The sequence below is a fragment of the Dromiciops gliroides genome, chromosome 4, assembly GCF_019393635.1.
Source record: "Dromiciops gliroides isolate mDroGli1 chromosome 4, mDroGli1.pri, whole genome shotgun sequence".
Classification (NCBI taxonomy): Eukaryota; Metazoa; Chordata; class Mammalia; order Microbiotheria; family Microbiotheriidae; genus Dromiciops; species Dromiciops gliroides.
Window position 1 is genome coordinate 160669937 of NC_057864.1, and position 19216 is coordinate 160689152.

The 19216-nt window shown below is 42.1% G+C and overlaps 1 protein-coding gene across 4 annotated transcripts in view; it reads left to right on the forward strand.

The window, feature by feature from the left end:
• The window catches only part of KCNN3 (potassium calcium-activated channel subfamily N member 3), a 314190-nt gene that overhangs the window by 284723 nt on the left and 10251 nt on the right, over positions 1–19216 (forward strand). For 3 of the 4 annotated variants that reach the window (XM_043962683.1, XM_043962684.1, XM_043962686.1), the window contains 2 exons: positions 13883–14010; positions 14349–14418. In XM_043962683.1, the coding sequence (XP_043818618.1) occupies positions 13883–14010; positions 14349–14418 (198 nt within the window). Of the gene's footprint in view, positions 1–13882; positions 14011–14348; positions 14419–16186; positions 16283–19216 lie in introns of those variants that run through there. The other variant, XM_043962685.1, reaches the window with a different exon arrangement.

The window sequence follows — 19216 nt, forward strand, 5'->3', positions numbered from 1 at the left end:
TAGGTGGTGGTTGGACCTCTTTGGCTCAGGCAGAGTTCATTTACAATTCAGAGGGACCTCTAGACTGGCAGTCACCTCCTGACTCTGGCACCAAATTCCTGTCTCCTTCTCTACTAGAATATGTCTAACACCTATATGGACTGCCTAGACATTCTTCAGTTCAATGAAGCAAATTATAATTAACCTCCTACTCTGCACAGGGTGAGGCAGCCAGGTGATACAGTGGATAGAGCAATGGGCTCTATAGGCCGTCAGGAAGACCTGAGTTCCAATATGGTCTCAAGACACTACTAGCCTGTGATCCTGGACAAGCCACTTCACCCTGTTTGCCTCAGTCTCCTTGTCTGTAAAATGAACCAGAGCAGGAAATGGCAAAAAACAAACAAACAAACAAAAAGATACTTCAGTATCTTTGCCAAGAAAACCCCAAACAGGATCATGAATAGTCAGACACAACTGAACCGCAACAAGTTCAGCATTCCTACAGCTCTCTTGGGATAGTAGAAAAAGAAAGGGGTCAAAGTGTCAAACTCCAGAATCTCTGTTCTACCACTGACTAGCCATGTTGACCTTGGGGGAGATCTGAACCTAGGTCTTCCTAACTTCAAGACTAGCCCTCTGTCCACTATATTGTACCACCTCCAAAGTCACTTCACCTACCCAGGCCTCAGCTTCCTTCTCTGTAAAATGAGAGGTCTCTCAGATACATTTCAGCTCTACATCCTGTGGTCCGAAGTGCCCCCTCCCTTTCTTTCCTTCACATCCTCCCCCTAACAAGAGAATCCCTTTCCATGGTTGGATTCCACTGGGGCTTAGGCAGCATTGCCACATAATAGAGATGCTAATGATGGCCTCACTCTGGGCTCCACCAGCAGGGCTCCCTGGAGCTGCTCTTCAAAGGCCTTTCACAGCTGGGGGAGGAAATGAGCCGCTCAGCCACGGAGTCCAGCATCCCCCTTAATTTCCTCGCCAGTTTATAGGCACCATGTTAATGACAGCATGGCTGGTTCTAATTTCAGACAAGCTACCAGGTACAGGTTTCACGAGAGCTAAGCAGAAACACACGTGATACGGGAGAGAGATTCTTATTGTTCTCATTAATAACAGCTCGCATCTCTGAATGCTTTCAAGCTGTCAGAGCCCTTTCTCCACAATGGCCCTGTGAGCCGTTATTTTCATTTTACAGGCGAGGAAACTGAGGCACAAGAAGTTGTGACTTGCCCAGGATTACACAGCTAGTAAGCCTCAAAATGGGGACTCAGATCTGCTGGTTCTGCTCTCCCTTTCCCATACACAGAATTACAGAATCTCCGAGTTAGAAGGAGGACCTCAGAGGTCATCAGATCCAGCTCACAGCTCACACCCAACAAGTGGTCATCCAGCCTCTCCTGGGGGCTACCAGTGAGGAAGAATCCACGAGTCTCCCTACTCAGCCTGTTCTTCTCCTGGACAACTCTAATTGTCGGAGTTTGCACACATCAAGCCTGTACACCCTGCTCTCCCCACTAGGGCTTCCTCTTCTGCCCGCAGGAACCAAAGGGAATATATTTAATCCTTCTTCCAGTTAAGCAGCCCTTCAAGGCTGCTCCTAGGTCCTTAATTATTCTTTTTTTGCCCTTTGAAAATTAGTTTCCTTTCTTCAGCTTTCTTCAAAATGACCAGGTGAGGTTATAACAACGATCATTGATTTATATGACAATAATGATAAGAAGAATAATATTTTTAAAAAGAAAAAAGAATTATTATTAATATTGATAATAGTAATTAGTAGTAGTAACACAGTAATATAGTAAATCAATAGTAGTATTATCACTGAAGGAATAAAAGAACAATGAATTTGGAGCCAGATGACTAAGGTTCACACCCCACCTATTCCACTCTGGGCAAGCTAGTTACCTCTCTAGATGGACCTAAGCTTCCTCTCTGTAAAATGGAAAGGCTGGACCAAATAACATCCAGAATCCTATATAGCTTCTTGAAGTTTCCAAAGCACTTAAGATACATTCATTTTTTAAATGAATAGTAGTAGTAGTAGTAGTAGTAGTAGTAGTAGTAGTGGTAGTAGTAGTAGTAGTAATGGCTAATATCTATGGAAGGGAAGGAGGGAGGGAGAGGGAGGAAGGAAGGAAGGAAGGAAGGAAGGAAGGAAGGAAGGAAGGAAGGAAGGAAGGAAGGAAGGAAGGAAGGAAGGAAGGAAGGAAGGAAGGAAGGAAGGAAGGAAGGAAGGAAGGAAAAGAAAAAGAAAGAAAGAAAGAAAGAAAGAAAGGAAGGAAGGAAGGAAGGAAGGAAGGAAGGAAGGAAGGAAGGAAGGAAGGAAGGAAGGAAGAAAGGAAGAAAGGAAAAAACATTTGAGGTCCCTTCCAGAATCCAGAATCCTATATAGCTTCTTGAAGTTTGCAAAGCACTTAAGATACTTTAATTTATTTAAGGTAGTAGTAATAATAATAATAGCTATTAGACAGATAAATAGAGAGAGGTAGATAACATTCAGATTTCTTCCATAATCCATAATCCTATATAGCTCCTTGAAATTTACAAAGCACTTAAAACAAATTAATTTATTTGAGATACTAATAGTAATAATATAATAGCTAACATTTTATATAGCACGTTAAGATTTATAAAGTGCTTTACACAATTTCATGTGATATTCACAACAGCCCTGGGAGGTAGTTGCTATTATTATCCCCATTTTACAGATGAGGAAACTGAGGCAGACAGAAATTAAGTGACTTGCCCAAGGTCATACAGCTAGGGAGTGTCCAAGGCTAGTCAGGTCTTCCTGACTCTGGGTCCAGAGTTCTACTGTGCCACCTATCTGTGTACTAGATAGATTGTGCAATCTCCCCCACCCGACTCTTGATTTTACAGGTACTTGGCCAAGGTCATAGGATCATAAATTTAAAGCTGAAACTGACCTAACACATTGACTAGCCCTACCTCTTAATTTTGTAGGTGTGCAACCTTGGTTCCAGAGTTTAAGCAATTTGCCCAAGGTTACAGTTAATAAACTGTAGAGTAAGAATTTGCATCTGGTTCCTGTGACTCATCCAGGACCCTTTCCCTGCACTGTACTAATAACTAATAACATGAGCTAATAATATGAAGCATAGTAGAGAGATAGAATGCTAGGGTTACCAGCCAGAGGACCTGGGCTGGCTTCTCATTTCTGACATAAGCCAGCTGTGTTCACCTCTTGGCTTCAATTTCCCCGCCTAGAATAGTAAGCCAGTACTAAGATACTGATGCCTGTAGTCAAGTCAAGAAGCACGATTTCCTTTCCTAGAATATACCAGGTGCTGTGCTGCGGATGCAGGAAAAAAGGCAACAAAAGTCCCTTCCCTTGAGCTCACCATCTAAAGGAAGGGACAACAAGCAAACAATTATGTACAAACAAGTTACAGACTGGAAACAGAAGACAAAAGGGGAGTCAAAGTGCTTTCCAGACTTTAAAGTCGAGTAAATAGCCGCTAGGGGGGCGCCATAGTGCACAGAGCACCAGGCCCTGAGAAAAGCTGAGTTCAAATCTGGCCTCAGACACACCCTGGCTCTATGACCCTAGACAAGTCACTTCACCCTGTTTGCTTCAGTTTTTTCAACTGTCAAATGAGCTGGAGAAGGAAATGACAAGCCCCTCCAGGATCTCTGCCAAGAAAACACTAGATGGGAACATGAAGAGTTGGATATGACTAAAAATGTCTAAACAACAACAACAACAAAATCAGATATTCCTCTTGAACAGGTGAACCAGGATTTGGACTTGGTTCTTCTGACAAGACCTTAAGGTCAGCATTCTTCCTACTATTCTACATATGTTTCTTTGGGGAAAGAAATAAAGATACATCTTCATGTAAATATTTTGGAATCAGAAACATTCAGAACTTAATATCAGAGGCTCCCTTTGTTGCTTAAGTCTCATTTCCCATACAAATACTTCAGGGATCATGCTCACGCTGCCTCCCTCTCAACCCACTGGAATGACAGTTTTACTTTCTTCAGGAAGCTGTGGAAAATACAGGAACAAGGCTGCTATAGTAGGACAGGCTGTGGTCCTGGGGGGGGGGGGGCGCGGGGCGGGTCAGAAATTCTGGGGTCAGTACCATCTCTCCCTCCCTGGCCAGGTGTGATTAAATGCTTCTCTCTAGGCCTTAGCTCCCCCATCTGTAAAATGGGTGGGTTGGTGGGTTGTACCAGATGACCTCTCTAGTCCCAGGTCTAATACCTTGTGATTCTATGAAAGGACTCCTACTTATCTTTTGGTTAAAACCTGAGGGCTTGAGGCATTTTGATTGTCTTTCCTCTGAACTGGAGATAATGGTATTGGTGGAAGGATTACTTCTTCTCCTTGTTGTTGTTGTTGTTGAGTCATTTCAGTCTTGTCTGACTCTTCATGACCCCATCTGGGGTTTTCTTGGCAAAGATACTTGAGTGGCTTGCCATTTCCTTCTCCAGTTCATTTTACAAAAGAGGAAACCAAGGCAAACAGAGTTAAGTGACTTGCCTAGAGTCACACAGCCAGTAAGTATTAGAGGTCAAATTTGAACTCAGCTCTTCCTAATTCCAGGCCCAGCTCCCTATCTACCGTGAAAGCACTAGTCAAAGGGCCGTGAAGTCCTAAATTTTAGCAATCCTGTCTTTCTTCTCTCCATTTCTCTTTTCTGGATTCTACATCCAGATTCATTCCTCCAGCCATGGCTTCTGGCTCTGGCTTCCCAGAGGGAGCCCAAAGACATTTTGGAAATGGAAATGCTTTTTCTAAAAGCATCCCTCACACAGAGGTTTTTATGGAGTCTCCCAGCCATCCTGAGAACAGAGGGCTCTCATTCAAAGAAGAGGAATCCTCACCTCTCCCCTCACCCCAAAGAAGGACTCCACTGACTGATGTGGAGAGACACTTCTGTCACATCTACTGCTGGACTGGCAAAGCTCTCTGCAGTTAAAAGCCTATTTCTTTTTCTCTGGTAGATATTGATCCACTTAGCTTTGTGGTAGGCTGTTTGCTGGCAATTAATTTCCAAGACAGCAACCAGCACTTTCCTTTAACATTACACTTTTAAAAACATATTTGCACACATTTTCCTTACATACAAACTCATAAAAAAAAGATGCGAATGCCTCTAATGAGGTCTCTGCAGTGTTGTGATTTCCACACAGGGCACCCATGACCGATTAAGTGTCAGCCAATTCACCCTGTTCTCTCAATCTACCTAGGATGGCCTGTGATCACCAAAGAGCACTCAGGCCCCTTCCAGCTGGGCAGCACTTCCAAAATATGCATTACCAGGATTTTTGCAGAAATTGGCAGAGTACCTGGGGCCCCCTATTATCATTCTTGGACTTGGGTTCTAGTCTTACCTTTGCAGGTTCCCCTTACTGGACTTAGGTTTGTAGGAGTGCAGGAACCAGTGGCAGCCTCTCTCTGGTTGATGTATCTCTTCCTTCCCCTTCTTTCCTAGATCTCAGGTCTGAGAGGGGGTGACCTCACTAACGGAGTTTTTACAGGATGGGTGTTGCCTCAAACAAAATGAGACCTGGGAAAGGCCTTAGCTAAAAAGGTCAAGGTCTCCCACTACATCTGGGACCATCTCCAGTTGTCCTGACTTATATCTTGCTACTGGACCCAGATGGCTCTGGAAGAGAGTGAGGCTAGTGACCTTGCACAGCCCTCCCTCACTTAAATCCAATTCACTGCAAGTCATGACATCACCTCCCAATGTCAAAGACCTTAAGAATGAAGGGCAAACAACAATGGCATGTGGGAAGGGGGTTGGACTTAGATTCAAAAGAGCAGAATTTGAATTCTAGTTCTGTCACTTAACTTACTTTATGGCATCAGACAAGGCAGGCTATGTCCCTGAGCTTGAACTTGCTTATCTGTAAAATGGGGATAATAATAATAATAATAAATAAATAATAGTGGGGGCAGCTAGGTGGCACAGTAGATAAAGCACCAGCCCTGAATTCAGGAGGACCTGAGTTCAAACCTGGCCTCAGACACTTGATACTTACTAGCTGTATGGCCTTGGGCAAGTCACTTAACCCTCATTGCCCCACTAAATAAATAAATAATAGTAATGTGATCACTAACACATATAACAACTTAAAGTCTACAAGTCATTTCCCACACATTATCTAATCTGAACACCATAACAACCCTGTGAGGTTGGGTTTCAGAGATATTGGCTAGCCTATGACAACTGGCTTGCCTATGATCACAAAGCTAGTCAAAGGTGGGATTTGAACCCAGGTCTTCCTGACTCTAAGTCCAGCAAGCTATCCAAGCATGCATAGTTGGCATGTTAATCAGATTTCCAAATCAAATTATCAAAACTGGGGAAAGAGGAAAGGGAACGGAATAAGCATTTATATAGAACCTACCATGTGCCAGAAACTATGCTAAGTGCTTTCCAAATATTATTTTATTTGATCCTCACAACAACCCTAGGTGACAGGTGCTGGTATTGTCCCCCATTTAACAACTGAAGAAACTGAAGCAAAGGGAGACAAAGTGACTTGCCATGGATCACACAGCTGATAAATGTCTGAGGCTGGATTGGAACTCAGGTCTTCCTGCCTCCAGACCTGACACTCTATCTACTGTGACAACTAGTTTCCTCTGGCTAACACCCTAGATGACAGTCAGGATCCCCAAAAGTCTTACCAAGTTAGAGCAAAGGGCTAAATTTACTAGGATGAAATTCAGTAGGGATAAATATGAAGGCTTCTCCCTAGGTTAAAAAAAAATGAGTTTTATAAATCCAAGACAAAGGAGGCTCAGTTGGGGAGCCATTTGTTTGGATGAGATCTGGGGGGTTTTAGAGGGATGAAACTAATTATGAGTTGGCATTGAGAAAGTGAATAATTTGGTAGAGATTATCCAGGTACAACCATGCACAAACATATTTCCATATTAACCATGCTGTGAAAGAAAACACATGTGACCACCCCTCCTTGAAAAATAAGAAAAATAAAGTTTTTTAAAAGTATGCTTCAATCTATATTCAGATGCCATCAGTTTTCTCTTTGGAGGTGGAGAGCATCATGAGTCCTTAGGAAGTGTCTTAGATCATTGTTTAGCTGAGTCATTCACAGTCAATTATTATACAGTGTACTGTGTACAACATTCTCCTGGTTCTGCTCAACTCACTTTGAATCACTTCCTGTAAGTCTTTCCAGGTTTTTCTGAGAAAATCCTGCTCATCATTTCTTATACCCCATTAGTATTCCATAACAATCATACACTACAGCTTGTTCAGCCATTCTAAAATTGATGGGCATCCCCTCAATTTCCAATTCTTTGCCATAAATATTTTTGTACAAATAGGTCCTTTCCCCCTTTTTATCTCTTATAGACCTAGTAGTTGTGTTGCTGGGTCAAAGGGTATGCACAGTTTTATAGCCGTTTGGCTGTAGTTTCAAATTGCTCTCCAGAATGGTTAGATCAGTTCACAACTCCACCAACAATGCATTAGTGTCCCAATTTTCCCACCTCCCAATAAGCTTATTAATAAGCAATTTATTAACCACGTACTATGTACCAGGTACTGTGCTAAGCACTGGGGCTACAAAGAAACTCAAAAGACAGTATATCCCCTAATGGAACTCATTCTAATGAAGGAAACAACATGCAAGCAACTATGCACATATAAGATAGAGAGTAAGTTGGAGGCAATTTCAGAAGAAAGGCACCAGCTCTGAGGGGGACTGGGAAATACCTCATGCAGAAACCAGCATTTGAGGTGAGACCTGAAGCAAACCTGGGGAGCCAGAAGGTAGAAGTGAGAAGAAAGAGCATTCCAGGCATGAGAGACAACTAGTGAAAAGGCACAAAGCTAGAGATTGAGTATCCCCCACTCAACAAAAAGGCCAGTGACCCTAGATCATAGATTACATGGAGGGAAATAAAGGATAAGAAAACTTGAAAAGTAGGAAGAGGTTATGAAGAACTTTAAAAACCAAATGGGGGTGCAGCTAGGTGGCGCAGTGGATAGAGCACCAGCCCTGGAGTCAGGAGTACCTGAGTTCAAATCCGGCCTCAGACACTTAACATTTACTAGCTGTGTGACCCTGGGCAAGTCACTTAACCCCAATTGCCCAGCAAACAAAACAAAACAAAACAAAAAAATAACAACAACAACAACAAAACAAATGGGAAAAAGGAAAGGGAAGAAGCATTTATTAAGCATATACTATATGGAGACACTGTGCCAAGTGCTTTACAAATATTATCTTCTTGGGGGCCGCTAGGTGGTACAGTGGACAAAGTACTGGCCCTGGATTCAGGAGGATTTGAGTTCAAATCCAGTCTCAGAAACTTGACACTTACTAGCTGTGTGACCCTGGGCAAATCACTTAAACCTCATTGTCCCGCAAAAAACAAACAAAACAAAAAAAAACCCCACAAATATTATCTTCTTTGATCCTCACAACAACACTAGAAGTTAGGTACTGTTATTCTCCCCATTTACATTTGAGAAATCTGAGGCAAACAGAGGTTAAGTGACTTTCCCAGGGTCATACAGCTAGTAAGTGTCTGAGGCCAGTGAATTCAGGTCTTCCTGACTCCAGGCCCAGCACTCTATCCAGTGTACCAGCTAACTGCTTTACATAAAGGATTTTATATCTGCTCCTGGAGGCAACCGAAAGACACTGGAGTTTGTTGAGTAGGGGGTGACATGGTCAGATATATGCTCAAAGAAGATGATTAAGTGAAAGATAGACTGATATGGGGAGAGACTTCAGTCAGGAAGGAAAGAATAACCAGAAGGTTATTGCAAAAGTCCAGGTGTGAGATGATGAGAGCCTATGCCAGAGTGATGATTGTGTCAGAGAAAATAAGGGATTCAATATAAGAGATATAGTAAAGGCAGAAATAACAAGGCAGCAACAGATTGGATATGTGGGTTGGCTGAGGGTAAGATATCAAGGATGATGCATAGGTTGTGAGTCTGTATGATTGGGTGGTAGTGTCCATGTTAACAAGGAAGTTGGAAAGATGGAAGGGTTTGGCAGGGGGAGATAATGAGCTCATCTGTGGGCATGTTGAATTTAAGATGTGTACAAGGCATCCAGTTTGACATGTCTCCTATGCAGTCGGAGATCAAGAGAGAGGTTAGGGCTGGATAAAAAGATCTGAGGATCATTTGCCTGGAGATGATCATTGAATCCAAAAGAGTTGCTGAGATCACCAAGCAAGATGGTATAGAAGAAGAGAAGAGGATGCAGGACAAACCCTTGGGTGATGCTCAGGGTTAGTGGGCATGACTTCTAATTGTACCAGAGAATCTTCTGGTCAATTTTTGTGGGATGGGTCAAAGAGGGTTAAATGACTTGCCCAGGGTCACACAGCTAGTAAGTATCAAGTGTCTGAGGCCGTATTTGAACTCAGGTCCTCCTGAACCCACCTAGTTGTCCCATGGGCATGACTTCTTTGAAGATCCAGGAGAGATCAGAGGAGAATAAGGAGCCATCAGAGAGGAAGAAATTAATGAGATTATATTATTACAAGGTCATTGATTTAAAAAGACCTCAACTGGGCAGCTAGGTGGCGCAGTGGATAGAGCACTGGCCCTGGAGTCAGGAGTACCTGAGTTCAAATCCGTCCTCAGACACTTAACACTTACTAGCTGTGTGACCCTGGGCAAGTCACTTAACCCCAATTGCCTCACTTAAAAAAAAAAAAAAAAGACCTCAACCTCTCTGTTGTTGTCGTCGTCATTATTGTTGTAACAATTATAGTTGCCTCAAAGCAGAATGTGAAGCTTTGGCCAGGAGTAAGTGCTTCATTCCCGGAGATCTTCAAGTAGGAATTGTTTGACTATTGATTAGGGGATTTGTGTTCAGGAAAGGCCTGGACTGCATCCCCTCTGAGATCTCTTCCAACTCTGGGATTTGGCAATTACTATCATTATTCCCTCAGCTCAGTAAACATGTTTTAGAAGGTTGCTGACTTTGGAGTCAAGACCTGTATTCAAATCCCAGATCTTCTGCTTACTATATAGTGACTTTGTTGAAATCATTTGGCTTCTCTGGACCCCAGTTTCCTATTCAGTAAAACAGAAAGTTGGAGTAAATTATTTCAGGGCTCCCTTCCAGTCCTAAATGCTGTGACCCTATGGTAGTCATATGTAAAATGAATGGGTTGGGGGGCAGCTAGGTAGCACAGTGGATAAAGCACCAGCCCTGGATTCAGGAGTACCTGAATTCAAATCTGGCCTCAGACACTTACTAGCTGTGTGACCTTGGGCAAGTCACTTAACCCCCATTGCCCTGCAAAAAATAAATAAATAAACAAACGAACAAATAAATAAATAAATGAAATGAATGGGTTAGATAGTTGGTCTCTAGAGTATCTTCCAGATATAACATGCAATAATTCTATGGTAAGACTAGCATCCAAAAGAGGGTGAGCTAATTAAATCAGTTGTTTGTATCCACATTGGTAGAATGCTTTGCAGTTTACAAAACCCTTTTCTTTATAGCAACTTTGTGAGATGAATAATGCAAGTGTTTATTTCCCCACTTTACAGCTGAGGAAAACAAGCTTAGAAAGGTTAAGTTACTTGCCTATTTTCATGTATCTAGTAAATATTGAAGTCGCTACTAAATTCCATGTCTCCTGGTTGAAAATCTAATGTTCTTTACATCACATCAAACAAAGCAATGCTTTGCCCAGATATTTTCCTTTAATAATAGACTAAGCACCCAAGAAATCTGAAAATGGTATATACCCCAGTTTGTGTCTCTTCCAATGATGATGATGACTAACATTTATAAAGTGGTTTAAAGTTTGCAAAAGCCCCATAACTTATCTTATCTTACACAGCAACCAAAGAAACTACAAGTATTATTATCTCCATTTGACAGATGAAAAAACTGGGTCACTAAGAATCTAAATGACTCGTCCATGGTAATTCAGCTCATAAGTAAGTTTCGGGGGCAGGATTTGAACCCAGGTCTTCCTAAGTCCAATGCTATCCACTACTTCTCACTGTTTCTACCCATCCAAGTTTGATAACAATGGCATATGATACAATGTTTTCTTTTCTTCTGGACCCAACCAGCCATCCCTACCTGGAGAAGAACAAATCTACTTCCAACCAGACCCAACCTCCCTCCTCTTCCTATACTCTTAGATGTTCACTGCCATCATTTCCACCCACCACCATCCAATTCTGCTTCAGCAAGCAAGTCAACCAATCGATCAACAAGCATTTATTTAGTACCTATTGTGAGCCTGTCAATGTGTCAAGTGCTGGTGATGTAGAAAAATGTAATAATCCCCGCCCTTGTGATCCCATTCTACTGGTGAAACATAAGTGCCAGAGGTAAAGTCATTTCAGACCACTTTCCTGGTGGGCTTGTACTGAACAAAAAAGCAATAATTATGCCACTTGGATGTTTCTGAGAAGAGTTGACTGTTTGTAAAAAAAAAAAATAGAGCCAAGGAAAGATAGAATCTAGCCCCTCTCTCCCTCTTTCTCTCATTCTTGCTGTCTCTTTTTCTCTCTTTCTCTTCTTCCCTCTCTCATTCTGTCCCTCTCTCTCCCCCTTACTTTCTTTCTCTTTTTCTTTCTCTCTCCCTCCTTCTCTCTCCCTCTCTTCCTCTCCCCTTCTTTTTCTCACTCTCTCATTCTCTCATATCTCTTTCTCATTCTCTAATTCTCTCTCTCTCTCTCTTGTTCTCTCATTCTTTCTTCCTCTCTCCCCCAATATACAAATCATGATGCAGTGGAAAGCATACTGGCTTTGGAATCAGAGGACCTAGGTTTGAAAGCTGACTCAGATTTTTACTGCCTATGTAACTTTGGACAAATCACTTGACTTCTCTGGGCCTCAGTTTCCTCATCTGTAAAATGAGAGGGGTGGATCCTGTAATGTCCCTTCCGGCTCTAGATCTATGATCCCATAAAGTTCATCTGCAAAAATGCTTACTGGCCCTTCCCAAACTATCCAGAATTTCTCTGACAATGTAGTTTCTCCTAACATCCTAATTTTCAGAAGGGTCACAGGGTGGAATCCTCAGGCTTTCCTCTCTAAGAGGTAGTTGTATAGCACTTTTGTTTTTGTTTTTGTTTTTTTTTGTGGGGGTTGCAGGGCAATTAGAGTTAAGTGACTTGCCCAAGGTCATACAGCTAGTAAGTGTCAAGTGTCTGAGGTCACATTTGAACTCAGGTCCTTCTGAATCTAGGGCCAGTGCTTTTTCCACTCCACCACCCAGCTTCCCCTTGTGTAGCACTTTCTGTTCAAAGCAATTTGATGTTCATTCTCTTATTTCCTTTTTATGACAACTCTCTGAGATGGGCATTCTAAGGATTATGATTCCCACTTTACAAATGAGGAAACTGAGGTTCAGAGACATAAAGTGATTTGCCTAAGGTCACACAGCTAATAAATGAGGGAGCTAGAACTTGAACTCAGGTCTTTTGATTCCATTCTTTCATTCTTCCCACTATACCACTAAGATATAATGGAAAGAACACTAGGCTTGGAGTCTCTAGAGGTAGGTCTAAATCTTGCCTCTAACGGTTACTGTCTATGTGACTGTGGAAAATCTCTTAATTTCTGTGAACTTCAGTTTCCTGATCTATAAAATGGGGATAATAATATCCATACTACCTACCTTATGGAGGGGTTATTAGAAGGAAAGTACTTTGAGAGACTTAAGGAAGTCTATGGATGTGAATTGCCAGACTAACTCTGATAAACATCTGACTTTCCCCAGACCTGCTTTCATTCCTGCTATGCCCTGAACCTATGGGCCTGTGGGCCTGGGCCAATTTGCATGGCTGATATAAACGGTAATGGTTAATCAAGAATCTATTTAGCTTGTGTTTAATAAGAAATGTTTCCCCTTGCTCTTGTTACTAATTACTGAAGATGTCTCTGTGTGAATGAAAACTTTGTCCCTTGCCATCTGGATACTGTTGATATGTCTCAGTTCAGTCATGAACTGGGTGATATCAGTGGTTTCCATGTCAACAGATTACAGTGTCTTCTGTAGAAATGTGTGACTGTATTGCACCAAGAAGAAGCCAGCCTCTGAAGGAGGAAAGCTCCAGCTTCACACTGAAAACTCTTAGCTGATTTTCAGTAATTGCTTTGGAAATGTTTCAGTTTTGTTCCAATTATATCTGCATGGAAAACTGCAGTTTCAATGTTGGGGGTCATTTGGGAATGGGACGATTAGCTTGTTGATAGTTCCATTTTCATTCTGTTGGGAAGATTATCCCCTAAAGAAGATACATTAACACCTTTAGCCTATGGAAATCAGTTTATTCTCTGAATCATGGAGATTAACCATGTGTACCAAATGGGTAGGTATGACAGAGTTCTGTGGGATTCAACAGCCATGGCATGGATATGTAATCATATTTGTGAAAAACGTGGCCTAAAGGCTGCAGGGGTTTGGCCAATGAATCATTGCTAAGTATAGCAATAGTATCTATAGCCTAAGGAAGAGTCCTTGGGATAATAAACAAAAAAACAACCTTGGAAAAGTGAGAAAGAGTACTATATTTGGAGCAGGAATTCCCAGATCTGCCACCTACTATGTGTATGATCTTAGCCAACTGACTTAACCTATCTGGCCCCCAGTTTCCTAATCTGTAAAATGAGAGGGGTTGGGCTATATGATTTGCTAAGTACCTTGAGTGCTAAGTCTTAATCTATGATCTATGAACTTCAAGTTACCATAGTCTCTTGTGTTCCCTAAAAAGGTTTAGTGGGAGATGGATTTTAATCATCTATTTCTAAGAGTTCATCCTTCTGATGACCAGAACAGACCATAGCAGATAGCATGTGACTAATTACATACATGAAACACATTTTAATACAAACTCAGGAATTTGAGCTTATCCAGCTGTCTGCTTTTCTTTCATAGATAAAGAATGCTGCAGCGAATGTCCTTCGGGAAACGTGGCTTATCTATAAACACACCAAGCTGCTAAAAAAGATTGACCATGCCAAAGTCCGGAAACACCAGAGGAAGTTCCTCCAAGCTATCCACCAGTAAGTAGATCCAAGCCCAATGAAATTTCCTATGATCCTCAAGAGGCTTAAAGAAAGTGGCCAGGGAGGTGGTGGAAAAGAGGCCCATAACACTTTCTACTTCAGACCTACTCATTCTTCTTGGGAGAGAGAGAGAAGGAGAAAGACAGACAGACAGACTTGTCCTTTCCTTGGATCCTGCCAAGTCTTTTATTCAGGTTATGTTCACATTAACCATGCTAGGTTCCAAAATCAGAGAGGGTGATTTGGTCAAGAAACTGAAGCCAAAGAAGTGAGTTGATCTCTTAGCACTTTAGCACGAAGGCCAAGATGAGATCATTGCCATCTTTCTCCCACAGGCTGAGAAGCGTAAAGATGGAACAGAGAAAACTGAGTGATCAAGCCAACACCCTGGTAGACCTTTCCAAGGTGAGTGGGTGAATCTGAAGCCACCCTCAATAGACTTCAGATTCTTCCATTTAGATTTATTTTTAGGGTGGCTGGGAATACCTGGATAAGATAATCTCCCATAAAGTCTTACAGTAGGAAGCCAGAGAGAAATTCCTACCAGGCACCCCTCTAAAAAAAACCCACACACAGATAAAACAGCCTTAAGGTTAAAATACTAGAGGTTTGGAATCTATTATAATTGTTGAGCTCAAAAGTCTGGTATTTACTCCCAACGTAAATAAATTGTTTGAGATAACTAGGTCACTTGAAAGACATAACAGTCCTTTCAGGGTTCTGAATTGACAGACAGGAAGTAACATGCCAAGCAAGAGTTGTAAGTTCTTATATAAGAGTCATGATAAAAAATCTCACCTGAGCTGTCAACCCCAGGTCTTGAATTGTATTTACATGGAGTTGAATAAGATCGGTTCATTATATTACAAGATCAGGATGGTCTTCTAAAGAGAATATGGAGGGACAAGCAAGCATAGGGCCTAGAATCGACTTTGTTAGTTATTTTTAGTGTTGAATACGTATGACAGTTTGAGGGGGGTTTTTTGTTGTTGCTTTCTGTCCTCATCTGTGTTTTCAACAGTATAAAGAATTCCCCATGTGGAAACTCTCTCCACCAATGCAGAACAGCAACTACTCCACAACATAAAGACCTAGGAAGATATAGGCCTCATTGCAAGATTAATTGACTTGACCATGATCAGACAGTTGGTATGGGTCAAATCAAAAATTAATCAATAAACATTTATAAAGTGCTTATTATGTGCTAGGCACTGTACTAAGTGCTGGGGATACAAAAAGAGGCAAAAGATAGTCCCTGCCCTCAAGGAGCTTGTAATCTAATAGGCAGGAAAGCATGCAAACAAATATATACAAAACAAGCTATGGTCAGGATAAATAGGAAATAATTAACAAAGGGCAGGCACTGGAATAGAGAAGGGTTGGGTAAGGCTTCCTGTAGAGGGTGGGATTTTAGTTGAGACTTTAAGGAAGCCAGGGAGGTTAGTGGTCAGAATCAAGGAGAGAGAGCATTCCAGAAATGGGGGACAGTCAGAGAAAATGAGAAGACCATATGAGACTTGTGCTTTAGGAAAATCACTTTAGTAGTTGAATGTAAGAGGGATTGGAGTGGGAAGAGATAAGAAGGCAATAACATAGGGTTGATGTGATGAGAGCCTGTACTAGAGCGGTGGCAATGTCAGAGGAGAGAAGCAGATATATTCAAGAGATGTTGTAAAGGTGAAATCAACAGGTCTTAGCAATGGGTTGGAAGTTGCAGGGGGTGGTGAGGGGAGAGTAAGAGATATGAAGGAATCTGGGATGACTCCTAAATGTCAAGCCTGAAGGGAGGATGGTGTTGCCTTCTACACTAATAGGGACAGTAGGAAAGAAGTAGAATTTAGAGGAAAAGATAATGAGTTCCACTTTGGACATTTTGAGTTTAAGATGTCTACTGGACACTCAATTTGAGATGTCTGAAAGGCACTTGGAGGGAGAGAGATCAGTGCAGAATAAGTAGACTTGAGAATCATCAACATAGAAAGGGTTATTAAATCCATGGGAATTCATGAGATCTGACTCGAAGGCTGGCCCTTATCCACTACAATATGCTACCTCTCTCTTGGTATAATCAGATGACTAATTTGAAGATGTTTGATTTTTTGGCTGAATTTAATAATTCCTTCTCTATTTTCAAACCTTCCCATTCTTCCCCTATGAAAATATGGGAATGCAGCCATATTTCTAGAGATACAGTGTTCAGAGGAGAATGACCAAGATGGTGATGGACTCAAGACCAGGTCAACTGAAGGCTGGCAGAAGTAAATGTGGGAAAAAGACAAGTATGTGGCGTTGCATAAGATGCAGAAGACAGAGGTCAAGAAGAATGATATAGGCACTGTCCTCTGATATCTGAAGAGCTGTTAGATGAAGAAAAAATAAACCTCAGACATTCTGCTCAGGTCCAGAGGGCAAAAAGTAGGGCCAGTTGGTAAAAGTAACAAGTAAAGAGATATTTGCTCGCTATAAGGAAAAACCTTCCTAACCAACAAAACTGCCTAACAACAGAATGAGCTGCCCTGTTCCTGACACTGAAGTTCTTCAAGTAGGGGCTGGGTGACCCCCTCACTGGGAGTGTTACATTATCCAGGTAGTGATAACCCTGGGTGATCCTAACATCCCTTTGCTAACTCTGAGATTTCAGGATTCTGTGATTTGATTACTTTGATTCATAAAAAAAGGGAGAGGGATGCAAAGTCCAAGAAAGAGTCCAAGAGAGCTCTCCTTTGAGAATACTTGTGAATTTATAGCTTGCTGTTATGATTTGGGCATTTCCCTGTGCCACTGCCTACAGGCAGCTAAGTAACACAGTGAATAAAGCATCAGGCCTGAAGTCAGGAAGACTCATCTTCCTGAGTTCAAATCTGACCTGAGACACATCCTAGCTGTGTGATACTAGACAAGTCACCTAACCCTGTTTGCCTCAGTTTCCTCACCTGTCATATGAGCTGGAGAACAAAATTGCAAAACACTCCAGTATCTCTGCCAAGAAAATCCCAAATGGGTCACGAAGAGTCAGACACAACTGAAACAACTCAACAACAACAACAACAACAACAACAACAACAACAACAAAAAAAACTAACCCACTCCACAGTTACACTAAAGCATTACTTCCAGTACTTTTCTGGGAGGCAGATAATGAGCTTATGAAATTCACTTCTCCTCAAAATCCTTAAAGTTAAGGCATGAAAGGTCATTGTTACCAGCAGCAGCAAGCACATCGGTAATCATGGCGCGTAGGTGCCTGTTAAAGAAAGAGGCCTCCCCCTCATCAAGTTCTCTTCATTGCTACTTGATCGAAATCATCTATAAAGTACAAAGCCCAGGGCCAGCCTTGTAGAACATGCAGGCAGACATTCATTATCATAATGGAACACACTTCCTTGGTGAGCCCAAGGAGAAAAGCAACTCCCTCACGCAAATTAAGCCCCATTGAGAATGTGGTACAATCAGTGCAAATTATTGGGTATTTGGCCATCCACAGGCACCGGATACAATGAAAGGATTGTGTCAAAGAAAGGATTCCCTAACCTGATGTGGAAATTACAATCAAGTGGCTAAGTGGGTTGGCACAGTTTGGAACAAGCATAGAGAGACTGTCATTATTCTTAAGACATTTGGATGAAACATGGGGTTTGCAAGAGGTTTTTTAGGGGTCCATCAAAGGAAAAGCTATTGCTAGTGGTGAAAAAAGAGCCCATTTAATGTCCCTGGTTTAAGATCACTCCTGCTTCCTGGCTCACCTCACACCAAACACAACATATGTCCAGAGCAAGCTAAAGTACACTACCAAGCAGGAAGCAGGTTCTCATACTAATTTAAGCCAGGTAACTGCATTCCGAGGTTTCTTTGACACTGCCCCCAGCTCATCTCCCAGAGACAGAAGCCAAGCTATAGCAGGAATATAGGAAGCAAAAATGTCAGGTGCAACAGAAAGTCTCATCTATCCCTCATGGAGTGTGGAGTGGAAACAATTTGGAGAGCAGATTAACTGAAGGGAAGGAAAGTGTTCTGAAAAAATGACCTTCCCAATGGCCTGCTATAAAGTAGGAAGAAGTATACACTGACGTGATGCTAGTCTTTTTCTTTTCCTCTGGGAGTGGGGGGGGGGGAGTGGGATTAAATGGACTGGCAGTCTCCTAGCATATCCCACACTGGGCTGTGTTTCCCCTGGAATCCTGTCACCAGGCAACAAATGGGAGACAATAGCATAGTCACCACCTTTGTGTGTGTGTGTGTGTGTGTGTGTTTTCACTCTCCATTTATCTTTTTTTTCCTTTGGTTCCTTGGAAAGAAAGAACCTGTTGAAATGTGATCGGGGAGGGGGGGGGGGGAGGGAGAACATCAGGATCCAAAATGTTCTGACTACTTTTTATAGCTGCCTCACAAACAGGCCTACCCTTCTGTTCAATGAAGTGGGAGGGGGTTGTGCACATGTCCCTGGAGGGTACTCTGTGAAGACTGATCCTTGAAGGAATGGCTGTCACTTCACCAACTCATTGTTTTGACATGGTCATTGGTATGACATGGCAGCCAAAAAAAAAAAAAAATGATCTCGCTCTTCTTTAACAAAGATAGAGCCTCTGGAATGGGGGGGGGGGCGGGGCAAGAGGTCCACTGTCCTTCGTCTTAGTAAGATCACATAGGATCACAGATTCAGAGCTGAAAGTAAGACTCTAGAGGTCATGTAGACCAACCCAGTCATTTTTACAGAAGAGGAAACTGGGGACCTAAGAGGCAAGTCAACTTGTCCAGGATCACATAGATAGAAAATGGCTGAGTCAGGATTCAAATTCAAGTCCTGTAACTCCAAGTCCAGGGTTCTTTCCACCAAACTGCCTCTTGCATCTGGAGTATTCTGTTTTGAGCGCCACATTTTAGGAAGGAGGAAGAACTGGAGTGAGGCCAAAAGAGGAAAATAATCACCATGGGTGAGGAGTTTGGAAATCACATCACAGGAGAATCAGCTAAAAGAAGTGGTAGGGAGGACATCATAGCTATTGTTAAGTATTTGAAGAGTTGTCTTGTAGGAGAGAGGTTAGACTTGCCCTGTTGGGCCCTAGCAGGTTGAACAAGGAGCCACAAGTAGAAGATATAGAGTGGGTGATTTCTACTCTAAGGAAATATTCCTTGACCAGCCGTGTCAAATAGAAAGAGGGGCCACTAAAGCACACATAAGGAACCATGCCAGCCACATATTGAC